This window comes from Delphinapterus leucas, chromosome 2 (assembly GCF_059928025.1).
Source record: "Delphinapterus leucas isolate spDelLeu-1000000601 "Yukka" chromosome 2, BTC_Dleu_Yukka2, whole genome shotgun sequence".
NCBI lineage: Eukaryota > Metazoa > Chordata > Mammalia > Artiodactyla > Monodontidae > Delphinapterus > Delphinapterus leucas.
This window is the reverse complement of record NC_143130.1, coordinates 39,755,132-39,770,328: the sequence shown is the minus strand read 5'-3', so window position 1 is coordinate 39,770,328 and position 15,197 is coordinate 39,755,132. Positions and strand designations below refer to the sequence as shown.

At 44.9% G+C, this 15,197-nt stretch overlaps 1 protein-coding gene across 21 annotated transcripts in view; it reads left to right on the top strand.

Annotated features, from left to right (window-relative positions):
- ZNF592 (zinc finger protein 592) overlaps window positions 1-15,197 on the top strand; it is a 59,706-nt gene that overhangs the window by 6,272 nt on the left and 38,237 nt on the right. For 5 of the 21 annotated variants that reach the window (XM_089906751.1, XM_089906734.1, XM_089906744.1 and 2 more), the window contains exons 1-3: window positions 7,029-7,656; window positions 11,511-11,552; window positions 11,873-11,956. The exons of 1 other annotated variant lie outside the window; for it this stretch is intronic. Coding sequence is in view for 2 of the 20 variants with exons in the window: in XM_022563960.3 (XP_022419668.1) it covers window positions 11,856-11,956 (101 nt within the window). In the remaining 18 variants the exon portion in view is untranslated. 15 more of the 21 variants (XM_089906743.1, XM_089906737.1, XM_089906739.1 and 12 more) reach the window with 9 other exon arrangements.

Sequence of the window (15,197 nt, the reverse complement as noted above, 5' to 3'; positions counted from 1 at the left end):
AGTCATTGGGCATAGGAATGTTTACCCACACTGCCCTTAGCAAGCTGGAGCTGAATGTGAGCCAGTGGAGTGGATTCTGGCTCCACTTTTATTCCCCTGGTTTGCTGCAGTTCACGGCATTCTACTCCTGTCTGCCAATTCAGTTCTGAAGTTAAAGTTGTTCTTTAGCAAGCCAAGGGCAGAGTGAGATCTGAGAGAGAGGTCTTGAAGGTAGGTGACCTTCAAGGTGACCATTGTAACTGCAAGCCTCTCAAGGCTATTCCAGGGCCCGAAAACACCTCTGAGGCAGAGCTTTGGCATTTTTGGAGGAGAAGGGAGTCCAGGGGTGGGCAGCAAGCAGCTGTTCAGATTCTTCTGGGACTTGGCCCAGCCGAGGCTCGGGTGTGTGTGGACAAGGGCTGCTCTCTCCCTTTGCCTTGTTAGACAGACTCTCCAGACCTGAACTGAACTGGCTGAGGTTGTAAAAACTGCTTCACTGTCTGAGACTTCATTAAGGCTATAAACCTTCAGGCCCTTAAAAATATTAGGTGTGTGATTAATACTACTGTTGTTCTTAGTTAGAATGCTTATGTGTATTTAAAATCCTTTGAAAAAAAAGTCCTTTGGAGCCTTTTTACAACTGGGCCATCAATGATCAATTATCTACAGTTGTTTATGAAAGGCCCACCCTGGGCCCAACACAGAGCTGGATGCTCTGTGGAGCATAAAAGAATCATGTGAGATGAACTTTGCCCTCAAGGAGTTCCCCCACTGAAAGCAATTGGAGAACAATTTGCTTCCAGGCCAGAAGTGTCTTAAGGGGGCTTTTCTTTCTGATGGTGGTAGTTACTTTCACACAAGTCACCCCTCTGAGATGGCTGGGGTTACCTCTGGGGAACATTCTCTGGTACCCAAAACGGATTGAATGGCCATTTGGGAGGAGAGAGGTGGTGGCAATGACATAATCTCATCTTTCATTACTTCACTTGTCTCCCTTTGACATTGCTTTTCTAAGCACCTGTACCCTTTAGGAGAAGGTAGCCACCTACCCACAAACTAGGCACCCCAGTGCCTGTCGTTCCAACATTATAGCTGCATTCCTCTGAGTCTTAAGACGTTTACATTTCCACTTAGTGTCCCCATTTAAAATATTTACACCTGGAACTTCCTTGGTGGCGCAGTGGTTAAGAATCCACCTGCCAATGCAGGGGACACGGGTTCGAGCCCTGGCCCGGGAAGATCCCACATCCTGTGGAGCAACTAAGTCTGTGCACCACAACTACTGAGCCTGCGCTCTAGAGCCCACGAGCCACAAATACTGATCCCGAGTGCCACAACTACTGAAGGCCGTGTGCCTAGAGCCTGTGCTCTGCAACAAGAGAAGCCACCGCAATGAGAAGCCTGCGCACCGCAACGAAGAGCAGGCCCCTGCTTGCCTCAACTAGAGAAAGCCCGCGCGCAGCAACGAAGACCCAGTGCAACAATCAATCAATCAGTCAATAAAATTTATTTTCAAAAACTGTATAAAGAATTAAAAAAACTGTATAAAGAATAAAAAAAAATTTACACCCCTTGAGAGGTCAGTCTTTTAGCAGTTCATCACTAAACTGTAATTACCAGGAATTAATTAAGTTAATGGAGAGAAAGAGTGGGACCCAGGCAGGCACTTGGGGCAAGAGTGTCCGAAGGGACATGTTCCTGCATGACAGGAGAGAAGTGAGGGGAGCAGAAGAAACTTTCATGAAAATTAGTTGCTGTAGGCCGGTACTGCTAACACTGGGGCCACCCCAGTGGTCCTGATGGCCAGGGTCTAGGGTACAGCATGGCCTAGCACTGGTACAGGGGGCTTTGAGTGGAGGTGGAATTTGGGCTCAGTCTTAAAGGATTAGGAAGATTGTTTTTCCTTCATTTAAAAAATATGGTATGGCTACCAGGGGTAAGGGAGTGGGGGAGGAGGGATAAACTGGGAGACTGAGATTGACATATACACACTATTATATATAAAATAGATAACTAATAAGGACCTACTGTATAGCACAGAGAACTCTACTCAGTACTCTGTAGTGGCCTATATGGGAAAAGAATGTACAGAAGAATGGATATACGTATATGTATAACTCATTCACTTTGCTGTACACCTGAAACTAATGCAACATTGTAAATCAACTATATTCCAATAAAAATTAAAAAAAAATTGGGGCATTCCCTGGCAGTCCAGTGGTTAGGACTCGAAGCTTCCACTGCCGGGGCCCAGGTTCGATCCCTGGTCGGGGACCTAAAATCCCATAAGCCGTGTGCTGCAGCCTTAAAAAAAAAAAAAAAGAAAAAAGAAAAATATATATTCAGTTTAGAAAATTTTGGAACATTCAAGAAGAAAATAAGTCCCTCATAATTTTACTACCTGATGATAGACAGCAGAGAGGAGTAATCCTTTTACAGTGAAAGTCAGAGCATGTCGCTCCTTTACCCCAGGTCCTCCTATAGCCTTCAATCTAAGAGTGAAAGTCAGTCCTCACAGTGGCCCTCCATTATTTGCTTCCCACCCCCATCTCCTGTGACTGCCTCTGCTCTGGTTTGGGTTCCTTGAATGCATGAAGCATTTCCCTGTTTCAGGGCTTTTCTACTTGCTCTTCCCTCTGTGTAAAACTTCTCCCCTGTATTCACGGGGCTTGCACTCTCACTTGATTCAGAATTGAGAATGTAGTTCCATTTTATGATTTCCTACTGAACTCCTATTGAGAAAGGCTATATGACTACCTGACATATCATGAATTTGCTTGTTTGTGTCCATTTGTCTCCTAGTGGAATGTCAGCACTGCATGGGGAGGGACTCAGTCTGTTCTATTCACTGTGGTATCCATAGTGACTAGGATAAGGCCTGGCACCTAGGAGGTGCTCAACTCATATTATCAGTTGAATGAATGAGCATGCATGTATGTGTGTAGTGTGTGTGTGTGTGTTGTGGAAGTCGAGTGGGAAAGGACAGTGTGGCTAGAAGCTGTTGTGGGGGGATGGGTATGGATGGTGTGGAGAGTGAGGATGCTTTGGGCAGGAATGGAGGTTGGAGATGTGGTCCAGTCTGTTCCAGGCTCTAGGGTCTCATCTCTTACTGGTGCTGTTGAAGGTGACGGCAGTGATTTGGTGCTTTGAGGCGGGTGAAGAAGCAGCTCCTGAAATTTCAAGTCTAGGCCTAGAGGACAGAGGTTCTCAAAAGTCTGGCCCGAGGGTTGGAGCTGATGTGATTGGCTATAGGAAATTATTGTAAGTTTTTGAGCAGAGTGAATGACCCGTGAAAATGGTGATGGGGAAGATTGGTCTTAGACACATAGGATGACTGTGGGAAGAGACCAGAGGTGACGAGGAAAGCGGTAACAAGGACAAGGATGGAGACATGGAGCAGAACAGATGACATCTGTGAGACTTAATAATGGCAGAATTCTCCCCAGCTGCGGTGTGGCCTTGATAAAAGCTTCTAGTGCTCCCGACTTGGTAGAGCTTAAAGTACTGTCCATGGTTTCAAATGAGTTTTGGAAGCAGGTGGGGAAAGCAGGCACAAGGGAAAGAGGAAGGGTCCTCTCCAGGTTCATTAGGTTGATGGATCTGGTGGGAAACGGGCCGTCATATCCTGCACTGGGCCTGCATCTCACCGACTGTAACCCTGGATGGGAGCCTGTCCTTTCTGGTCCGCTGGAAACTTTGCTGTCCGAGAGTAGCTGTAAGCGCTCTCAGGTTTTCTTCTGAACCTACACATATACCAGGCCAGTATCTGAAATCCGTTTGTTCGATTACCTTCTTTCAGCTCCATTTTCTGTCTCCATAGTTTTATCTATTCCTCGGAACAAATTGTCTTTGACTCACAAACCCATTTGGATTGGATTAATTGACGGGAAGTACTTACTTCTAAATGGTTTCTGTTTCATTAGGCCTCTAGCCTGTTTTTAAAAAGGCTTCTGCCAAGATGAGATCAGTGGAGAAGTGATTTTGGTATAATCAGCTTCTTTATGATCTTTTGGTACAAGTTATGTTTTGAGATTGGTGTTCCTGATGCATTAATTCCTAGAATAAATATTTCAGTGCCTGCTCTGTGCCAGGCACTATAGGCACTGGGAACAAAATAAACAAACATCTTACTTTCATGGAGCTTGTAATCCAGTGTGGGAGGTCTTATAGATAATGAACAAGTAAAACATAAAGTATGAGAGATGGTGAAAAGTATTACAGAGAAAAACAGCAAAGCTGGGATGGAAGATAGAGAGGTTTGGTGGGGAGGCAGATTTTCTGCTTTAAGTAAGGAAGCCTCACTGATAATGGACGTTTGAACAGAGTTCTGAAGGAGTAAGAGAGGGAGCCATGCATTTATCTGAGGGAAGAGCAGTCAGGGTGGAGAGAAAAACTGGAGTGAGGAGGAGGAAGGTATAGGAGAGGAGGCCAGGGTGGTCCCACTGGGCTTGTAAATCCTAGTGGGGGCCTGAACCGAAGCTCTGAGTGAGATGGGAAGCCCCAGGTGGCTGTGTAGAACCACGATGGACTCCAGCTCTCTTTTTGAAAGGTTCGCCACAGCTGCTGGTGATTGAAGCAGTGGGGCTTCTGCAGGGGCTCTTAGCTTAGAGTGGGCACCAGAGTCTGAATTATCTGGGAACCTTTCCCAGGCCAGCTACTGGGGCCATCCAGGACTCCAGCGTCAGCTGGAGAACAGGTGTGACTTCTGAGACTCACTCAGTGCCAGTGCTGTTACTCTCTAACCACTGGGTGACTGTCACAGCTTCAGATTCCTGAGACCCACTTTCTTTCTTCTTTTTTTAAAAATTTATTAAGTTTATTTATTTTTGCTGCGTTGGGTCTTCGTTGCTGCGCATGAGCTTTCTCTAGTTGCGGCGAGCAGGGGCTACTCTTCGTTGCGGCACGTGTGCTTCTCATTGCCGTGGCTTCTATTGTTGCAGAGCACGGCCTCTAGGCACGCGGGCTTCAGTAGTTGTGGCACGAGGGCTCAGTAGTTGTGGCTTTCGGGCTTAGTTGCTCTGCGGCATACGGGCTTTTCCCGGACCCAGGGCTCAAATCCGTGTCCCCTGCATTGGCAGGCGGATTCTTAACCACTGCGCCACCAGGGAAGTCCCGAGACCCACTTTATTTCTATTGAGTCAGTCTGCAGGTGGACTTAGAAGTCTGCATCATTAACAAGATTTGGGGGTGATTTTTGAGGCCAGTGGTCCCTGGACTATACTTTGGTCTAAAGACCGTGGTTCCCAGCCCCAGACAACATCAGTCCTCTAGGTTGTTTTCTAAAAAATGCTCAGCCCCACCCCTAAAGATTCTGATTTAATTGGCCTGAGGTGGGGTTAGGTATTAGCACTGCTCCCCAGGTGTTTCTAATGTGCTTCCAGGGCTAGAATCACTAGTCTGCAGGTTAATAAGCCTTATACTGGGTGTTTGATGGAGAGATTTGAATGGGTAACTGTGAGTAGGAGACTTCAGGCCCTCTGGGAAGCTAAGGCAGGGCCAGTCATGTTGCCAGGAATAACAGGAATCTTTCACAGTAATAAAAACTCTTCAGTTTATGTACTTTATCTCATTTGATTACCTCACCTCTCTGGGCCTTCATTTCCTTGCTTGTAGAGTTAGCAGCTTAAATTTAACGGTTTCCTAGAATCTCTTGGGCTTTTAATCTTTCTGGTGTTGGAAGAACCTCTAATCTAGAACAGTGTTCTAGTACATTGTTTTCTAATCTCAGTCTTACAACGCCCTAAGGTGTGTCATAATTGTGGCAAGGGCTGTAGTGAATGTCTCAATACCAGTTGAAGGAAAATGTGTGCCATATACAGTAGCACCTTGGGAAGATGAGGATGTTGGGAAACTGAAATGATGTTGGGAAACTGAAATGTGAAGTCAGACCTCCTGGTTCAGAATTCCTGAGTGGAAGGGCAGTCTGGTTGTTGGAGGCAAGCAGGAGCCTCAGTATTAGTCTTGGTTCTGGCGAGTTCCCTGTGAAGTGGCAATAGTGTTATATAAACTGTAAAGTTCCTATAAATCCACGTGTGTGTATGTGGTAGGGTGGCCTGAGAGAAGCAGCCAGCCTGGGCCAATGGAGCCTGATTCTCAGGTTTGCCAGCCCCTCTCTGCAGCCAAACTGTGTTATTGGGCACCAGAGATGGTCTGAATAACCCTAAAGAATCCAGTGTCTGCAGGAACTGAGGTTACCCTGGAATAAATAATCAGGCACACTCATTGGAGCACCTCAGAACTAACTTATTTTGGACATCAGATCTGAGACACTCCCTACCCCATCCCCTGGTTTCTGACTTTATCCTCATATGGACAGCACAGTGTCTGCTTGTTAGTTTATGTTTTGAAATGTGAAGATCCAAATAAGAAAAGGAAAAAAAGTTTTCTGTATTTCCCTTCTATAGAATTGGAATAATGAGTTTCCTTCCATTCCCTTGTAAGTTTTTCCATTAATATTGTCTATATCTCTATTTAGAATCCAAATAAATGCTGGTCTGTCAAAGTTAAGACAAATGAAGTCAAGCGAGGGAACGCAGAATTACAGTGAGAGTGAGCGGAATTAGAAAAGAGACTCTTTATTCTGTCATTTGTGGGTACATGCACCTGATGGACTGTTAACTAGTTTCTCCACACGGGCCTATAAAATTGGAATCTTGGGAGGTTGTGGCCAAGCATTAGTAGTTTCCAAAGTTCCCAAGGTGATTCTGATGTCCAGTTACAATTGAGGACCACTTAGATTAAAAAAAAAAAAAAAGGGTCTGCCAGCTTTCCCCATGTCTTCTCTTATTCTCATCCCCTGCTTGGTGCTTGTCCCTTCCCTGCCTCTCCCCCACCTGTGACTTTCCCCCAGCCTACCTGCCCCTTGGTTCCCTTGCTCACTCCTTGATCCTCTGCTTCTTCAGCCCTCCTGAGCACTGGAGGATGAGCTGTGAGGAGGGGTAAACGACCTTCACTTGCCCTGTCTCTGTCCCCTGTGCATGCATCCAATCAGCCTGACGTCTAGGGATTCAGTGGTCTGCAGGGGCACTCTGAAAAATTATGAGGTAAAGCTTGCTGGCCACTGAGGTTGGTGGCAGAATACTTAACAAACATGTGTATTTGCTATGTTTAAGGCAGTGTTGTAAGAGCTTTACAAATATTAACTCATTTAACCCCTATAACCCCCATTTTACTTACGGGGAAACTGAGACACAGAGGTGAAGGAACCTGGCCAAGGTCACATGGCTAGCAAGTAGTAGAACTGGGATTTGAACCCACGTAAAGTCTGGGCTCTGAACCAGCACACTATGCTAGGCGAAAGGGAGAAGATCTGGGACTGGGGATAGTACTATCTTTGACTACATTTGAGGCCCGCTTTGAATTAGGTTTGGAGATTCTTCTCAGGGTCTGACCTACACTTTATTGTTATTATTATTAACTTACTTTAATTACATTTGCCTTCAGACCTATTAAAAAACATCTTATTTTTCTTCTTTCCTTAGGTGGTGTTTGGAAACTAGACCATGTGCCTATAGGTAGAAGTTATTCCTTTCTCCACAGCTGTACACTCCCAGCAGTACTCACCACACCCTTGTTTTGAGAACCTCACTGAGGCATGATGTCTAGGCTGACCTGAGCTGGCCTTGAAGAGCTGAGAGTTTGGACACAAGTGGTTTTTTCTTTTTTCAATGTTCCTTGGTAGTTATCATTATTTTTAAAAATTGTGGTAAAGCATACATAAGAAAATTGACCATTTTAACCATACTTTAAGGGTATCCAAGAATTTTTTATTAGTGTTTTTGTTATTATTTTTATTGAAGTATAGTTGATTTACACCATTTTAACTATTTTCAAATGTACTGTTCAGTGGCATTAAGGACATTCACATAACCATCACCACCGTCCATCTCTAGAACCTTTTCATCATCCCAAACTGAAACTCTTCACCCATTATATAACAACCCCTTTTCCTCTCTCCCCTTTATCCCCTGGTAACCACTGTTCTACTTTTTGTCTCTATGAAATTGACTGCTCTAGGTACTTCATATCAGTGGAATCAGACGATATTTGTCCTTTTTGTGTATGGCTTATTTCATTTAGCATAATGCCTTTAAGGTTCATCTATGTTTTAGCATGTATCAGAACTTCATTCCTTTTTTAAAGGCTGAATAATATTCCCTTTTATATTTATGTCACATTTTGTTTACCCGTTCATCCATTGATGAATACTTGGGTTGTTTTCACCTTTTGGATATTGTGAATAATGTTGCTATGAACATAGATGTACAAATACCTCTTTGAGACCCCTTTCAATTCTTTTGGGTATATACCTAGAAGTGGAAGCGTTATATCCACTATGTGTAATTTTTCTTAGGAACCGCCATGCTGTTTTCCATAGTGGCTACAGTACATTCCCACCAGCGATTCACAAGGATTCCAGTTTCTCCACCACATTCTCACCAACACTTGCTATTTCTGTTATGTTTGATAATAGCCATCCTAATGGGTGTGATCTTGGTGGTTAGCTAGTTGCACCCATAGAGTCCACTATCCAAGAGTCTGGTTCCTAGTGTGCTGGAATGTGCATATGTAGAGAAAATAATATGATAAACTCCCATGTACTCCTCATGCAGATCCAACAGTTACCATTTCATGGCCAATCTTGTCTCATTTATACATGCCCTCCCTGCTCTCTTCCTCCTGCCCTGTGTTATTTTGAGGCAGATCCCAGATATCACATCATTTTATCTGTGAACATTTCACAGATAATATCTTAAAAAGATAAGGACTTTTAATATTCCATTTTTTCTGATGGTGGAAGGGCACATAGGGATGTCCTTTGAACACATTATTTTCTGTCATTCCCTTGGATCACCAGGGACATATGCAGTGGGCACACATCGCAGATACCTGGATGTTGGGTCCGTTGCCATGCTGGGTTGTTGGTGAAAAGATGCCGTGGCTGGCGCCCTGCTTTCCTGCAGGAGGCTGGCTGCACTTGGGTCTGAGCAGTCATGGTGAAAGAGCCCACCCGGATCTCTTTTGAGAGGGGAAGGAGAGAAGAGAGAGGAAGAAGGGGATAAAGAAGAACATCTGTGAGGGAGACAAGAAGGGGGAAGAGAGAAAGGGACGGAGGAATGGAGAGGGGCATGGAGGAAGGAGTAGGGGGAGAGAGAGGAACAGGAAGGAGAAGAGTATATGTGTGTGTGTGTGTGTGTGTGTGTGTGGAGGTGTGGAGGTGTGGAGGTGTGAGAAAAAGAAAAGGGGAGTGAGAGTAGAGTACCTGAGAGAGGCATCCTTTACCAGGCCCTTGACTCACCAGCTCCTAAACTCCTTAGTGACCTAAGGGAACTGAAGAGACACCCCAATACTAATAGTACATTTGCCCCCCCACCCCAACCTTTTAATTTCGGGATATTTGGGACTGTGGTTTGCCTGTGGTAGATGAGATTGGTGGCACACCCAGAGCCACCAAACACAGGGGTACCAGAGCTGGGGAAGGAGTGATCTGCGGAATGGCCACTTTTTCTTTTCTGGGGCCCTTTTATTCGGGGAGTGGAGGCTTGGTTCCCAGCAGGCCTGAGGCTACTGGCTTCCTACCTAAATTTGGGGATCCCTACTACCAAGAGATGATGCTTTTACAAAGTTCAGTGGGGGGAAACTCCTCAAGGATGGTGTGTGAACAAGAGGAGTCCTGTCTCTCTTTTTTCTGTCTCAGGGTCTTGTTCCCTTTTAACAAAGTGCAGTGTCCCTTAGTGCTGAGATCTGTTTCAAGTAATGAAAGGAAAAGGGGGTACTGGTTACAAAGTATCAGTTTTTATCTCAGTTCTTAGCTCTGCTTAAACTTTGTTGCCTATACCTAGTTTCCACTTGTATCATCCCAGTCAATTGTACAGTCTTTTATAATCCCAATTCCTTTCAGTTCTATCCTCTTTTCTTCCTTTTTATCTTTTCTAAAAATCTAACAGCTTTATTGAGATATAATTCACGTGCCATACAGTTTACCCATTTAAAGTGCGTAATTCAGTGGTTTTTGGTGTGTTCACAGAGTTGTATCCTCTTGTCTTAAGACTCAAGACCACCTTGTGTTCTCCTCTTCCCTGCGGTCCTCAGAGCTAGCCTTCCCCCTCCACTGGCGTCACACTGATCCAGTCCTCAAGACAGATGACCCTATTGTGGGGACAATGGCCAGTAGGCACTTAACACCAATAAAATATAATATTTAACTTAGTCCTGCGGGGGCCCAGGGTTCATAGACAAGTGTGACTTCAGATAGACCCTTTCCCACTGGCAAGGCCCCATCACCACCCAAGGTCTCTCTATTTATAAAAAGTTTTCAAAAGCTAAATACAAACAGTGTAGCAAATTTGCCAGCTGCTTGACTGGTAATAAACTTGCTTAGGAATCTGTGACTATCCTTGAACAATCTTCGTTCTGGACAGATGAGCCTGTCACATCATTCCCCCTTTCTAATGGTGGATTACTGTCTAGTAAACATAGTGGAGCTTACACACAGAAAATAAATAAATGAGCAATTATATAATGTGTCAGATGCTATAAGGGCTGTGAAGAAAAACAAAGCAGACTAAAGGGACAGAGATTGATGGTGAGGGTGGGGATTGGTATCTTATGCACAATGGTCATAGAAGGCTCCTGAGAAAGTGGTGTTTGAATAAAGACCTGAAGGAAGTGAGGAGTGGGCCCACAGAGATCTGAGGGGAAGAACATTCCAAGCAGAGGGAATAGTAAGTGTAGAGGCTCTGAGCAGGAGTATGCCCTGCTTGGTTGAGGAGCAGTAAGGAGTCTGGAGCAGACTGGTAACAGAGAGGTGTAGGAGACAGAGGGCAGTTAGATCGTCCTGGCCATGTAGGCTGGGGTGAAGACTGGATTTCACTCTGCGTGAGGTGGGACGGTGTTGAAGGGTTTTAAGGAGAGGAGGAACATGATCTGGTGGATGATTTAAAAGCAGCACTCTGGCTGCTGTGTTGCGAGTGAGTAGTAGAGGCAGAGGAGAGACAAGGAGACCAGTCATCAGGCTTTTGTGGGAATCCAGGAGAGAAAAGAAGATGGTTGGAGGTGGTGAGAAATGGTTGGATTTGGTTACATTTTGGAAGTAGAGTTGACGGGATTTGCTTATGGATTGGATGAAGGGTATGAGGGAAAGAGAGGACTCAAAGATGCCAAGGTTTGGCCCAAGCAACTGGAAGGACTGAGTTGTCATTTACTGAAATGAGAAAGAATGTAGGAGGAAATCCAAGAGTTAGATTTTGGACATATTAGATTTGAGATGCCTATCCAAGTAGAAATCCAAGTCTAGAATCGAGGGATACCAATTAATTAATGGTTCAGTGAGTGCCTGTCGAGGGGCTTATGAAATAGCAGAAGAGAGAACATTTTACTGGTAAGCTACATTAAAGGTAGTTTAAAGGTACTACATTAAAGGTAGAAAATTATGAGGAGAAATAAGTAAAACAAAAGGGAGCACAAGGGAGGATGAGATGACTTCTGACAAGGGCAGTCAGAGAAAGTCCCTTTCCCTTCCTTGCTTGTAGGAAGCCTGTGTCCCCTTGATGAGCCTTTGGTGGCACTCACAGGTATGTGGTTGAGAGGTGTTTTCAGTGGGTTGTGGAGGGGAGGGCACTCAAAAACAGGGTCTGGGCCTTCCCTTTGTGTCCTCAGTGCCTGGCATAAGTCTTGGCATTTGGTAATTATTTGATGGATGAACTTCCCCTTTCTGAGCCTCAGTTCTTCATGTATAAAATGAAGAGGTTGGACTAGACCAGTGCCCTGGAATCAACTGGGAAGCTTTTTAAAAAAATGCAAGGATCCATCCCAGGCCTACTGAATCAGAATTTCCACAGTGGAGCCTGGGATTCTGTGTTTTAAAGTCACTCCCCATGTTATTCTTTTGCAGTCAGTCCAGCAGCAGTCTGCAGACGGGCATTTGGAAGCCACTGGACCAGGTCATTTCTGAGGTCCACTTCAGCTCTAACATCCTGTGAGTCTTGTTAGAATGCTTGCACTGCAATTCTGTTCTTGGGAAATGGAATTTTTGGTTGGGGTGGAAGGGCTTAGACAGGGAGAAGAGAAGCTGCCTCTGGGTGATGGACATCTTGGGCAGGGCAGGCAGGGACAGGTGTATCAGCCAGGGTTTGGAGAGGCTTCAAGGAAAGGTTCTGGGAGGGGTGGGAGCAGTGACAGCCCCCATAACATTGGGAACCAGGTGTGTTAGGCCCTGGACATAGAGGTAAAGGATATGACCCCAATTTTCGGGAGACTCACAGACTGATGAGAAAACTTAGGATCCCAGCCTACTGTGGGAAGTGCTGCCATAGAGGAAGGGAGGAAGGGAAGGGCAGAGGACTCAGAGAAGGCATCCAGGAGGAGGGGCCCTGGAACAGGAGCTTGGGGATGAGGAGGAGTTCTCGGGCAGATTTATGTTTGGGGCCACTCAGGAGGAACAGCTCAAGCTCTGACACCAGTGACTGAAATGTACCCTGGGAAGTGGCTGGAGAGGTGGACACAGAACAGATGGGAATGGCTTCTGCACGCTGGAAGAAGAGTTTACTTACTGAAGGTGATGGGGATTTTGAACTGGGACGTCTCTGTGATCAGATAAGTGTTTTACAGCAACCATTCTGGCAAAATATGCATTGGCAGGACTAAGACCAGATAGAGGAAAAGACACGTGAAACGCTTTGTTGTTTTGCCTGGGTCTGTTGGGGCACCTGTTTTCTTGTATACTGCTGAGAATCTCTTTGGGCTGTTCTTTGCTAATGATTAGAATGCCAGGTGCCTCATGAAATGAAGCATTGACCACTGATTGACTCAGAATGTCTGTGACTTGGGATCACTTAGACCTATAAGAAGGCCTCAGATGTGTATTCAGGAGGGCGGTAGTATATATGTGGCAGAGAGTCTGCTTGTCTACTTTAGGACTTAAGTTTTATGTAGAAATCCAATAGTTCTAGATTAATTTGCCCAGCTGTTGTAGCCTAGCCTGTTCAAGGTCTCAGAGACCCTTCAAGTTAGTTTAATTTTACATATTAAACCAAGGCCTGCCTAAGATCCTTACATAGGTAATTGGTGACAGCATAGGGGTGAAAGCTAGTTCTCTGTGGTTCACAATTTCTTATTCTTTTAGCTCTACTATTCCCAGTCTGGGGCTTCATTCTGGGTCCAGGAACATGGAACTCTTTTTTTCTGTTCCCTTTGATCCAGCTAAAGTTTCACTGAGCTCCCTTCTCTACCACCCATAGAAGCAGTGTCTCTTTCTGATCAGTGTTCCAGCCAGAGTCCAGATTGAAGTTCCTGCAAGTCATGGGAGTAGCAGCTTGCTCTTGTGCTTGCTTGCTCATTCTCTCTTTTCCCTTGCCCAGTTTCCATTCCTGGTACAGAAGTTCTCCCACCTGGGAACAAACTCAAGTACTTTCTTAGGGTCTGCTAAATAATCTCTCTCTCTCTCTCTCTCTCTCTCTCTCTCTGTGTCTCATACAGTTTGAGTTATTTTTTGCTTTATTATCCCCTGGGATGTTCCTTCTGAAATAGAAAGCTGGGGGAAATTTTATTTATCCATTTTTATTTATTTATTTATTTTTATAAATTTATTTTATTTTTGGCTGCATTGGGTCTTTGTTGCTGCACGTGGGCTTTTCTCTGGTTGTGGCGAGTGGGGGCTACTCTTCGTTGTGGTGCACGGGCTTCTCATGGCGGTGGCTTCTCTTGTTGTGGAGCACAGGCCCTACGTGTGCGGGCTTCAGTAATTGTGGTACACGGGCTCAGTAGTTGTGGCTCGCGGGCTCTAGAGCGCGGGCTCAGTAGTTGTGGCGCGTGGGCTTAGTTGCTCCGCGGCATGTGGGATCTTCCTGGGCCAGGGCTCGAACCCGCGTCCCCTGCATTGGCAGGCAGATTCTTAACCACTGCGCCACGAGGGAAGCCCCTATTTATCCATTTTTAAACTCTTAACTGTTATAACAATAATTGAACACAGTTTATGTCAATATCTACGCCATATTCAGTCATGTGGGGCAGTAGGGTAAAGAGTTCACCTACAGGTTGTAAAACATACATACTCATCCTTCCTTCTAGTCCTCATCCAACAAGGTGGCAAATAAAAGGAAACAATTTTGTTGTTTCACAGCCCAGTGTTCCGTAAATCATGTGGTCTTTCATTTTCATCGTATAAATCTGTGATGTTATTTGTTTCCTTGTTTCATTAGACAGAATATACTGAATAGAGATCAGACTTTTCTTAAATTTGGAGTGTCTCTGCCCCCTTGATGTTCTGTTATTGCTGAACTTAATATTATTAAGAAAAACAGGTGGGGCTTCCCTGGTGGCGCAGTGGTTGAGAGTCCGCCTGCCGATGCAGGGGACATGGGTTTGTGCCCCGGTCCAGGAAGAGGCCCGCGTACCGCAAAAAAAAAAAAAAAAAAAAAAAGAAAAACAGGTGACCAAGTTTAACGTTATTTGAAATTCAAAGGCTTCAATGCTGAGGGAAAGAAAGCTCATGGATTTAGTGACAATTCCTTGTTTTTAGTTTCTCAGAGCCTTTTAAAAAAAAAATTCTAGATTTGAATAAGTGTGGATGTTACTACATTTATATATTTTACCTTTAACAATATCAGTATATTTTCTGACTAATGGATTAAGTTGTTGTTGTTGGTTTTGGTCTATATCTTTTATTTACTTCAAACTTCAAAAATGCTGCCCTCTGCTCGCTAGTGTTTGAGGCTTGATGAACAAACCTATACTTCAATTATGTTCCCCCTTTCCCCTAAATCTTCATCTCTCTAGAATAAAATAGAGTTCTAATTTTTAGGCTCTTATTAGAAAGCTCAGTCTCATTTCTCAGGACCTTTTCCAACTCTCGTACATCTTTCTCTCTTTTTTTTTTTTTTTTAAGAAGATGTTGGGGGTAGGAGTTTATTAATTAATTAATTTATTTTTGCTGTGTTGGGTCTTCGTTTCTGTGCGAGGGCTTTCTCTAGTTGTGCCAAGCAGGGGCCACTCTTCATCACGGTGCACGGGCCTCTCACTATCACGGCCTCTCTTGTTGCAGAGCACAGGCTCCAGACGCGCAGGCTCAGTAGTTGTGGCTCACGGGCCTAGTTGCTCCGCGGCATGTGTGATCCCCCCAGACCAGGGCTCGAACCCGTGTCCCCTGCATTAGCAGTCAGATTCTCAACCACTGCGCCACCAGGGAAGCCCTGGTACATCTTTCTTCAAGTGTGGGGAGC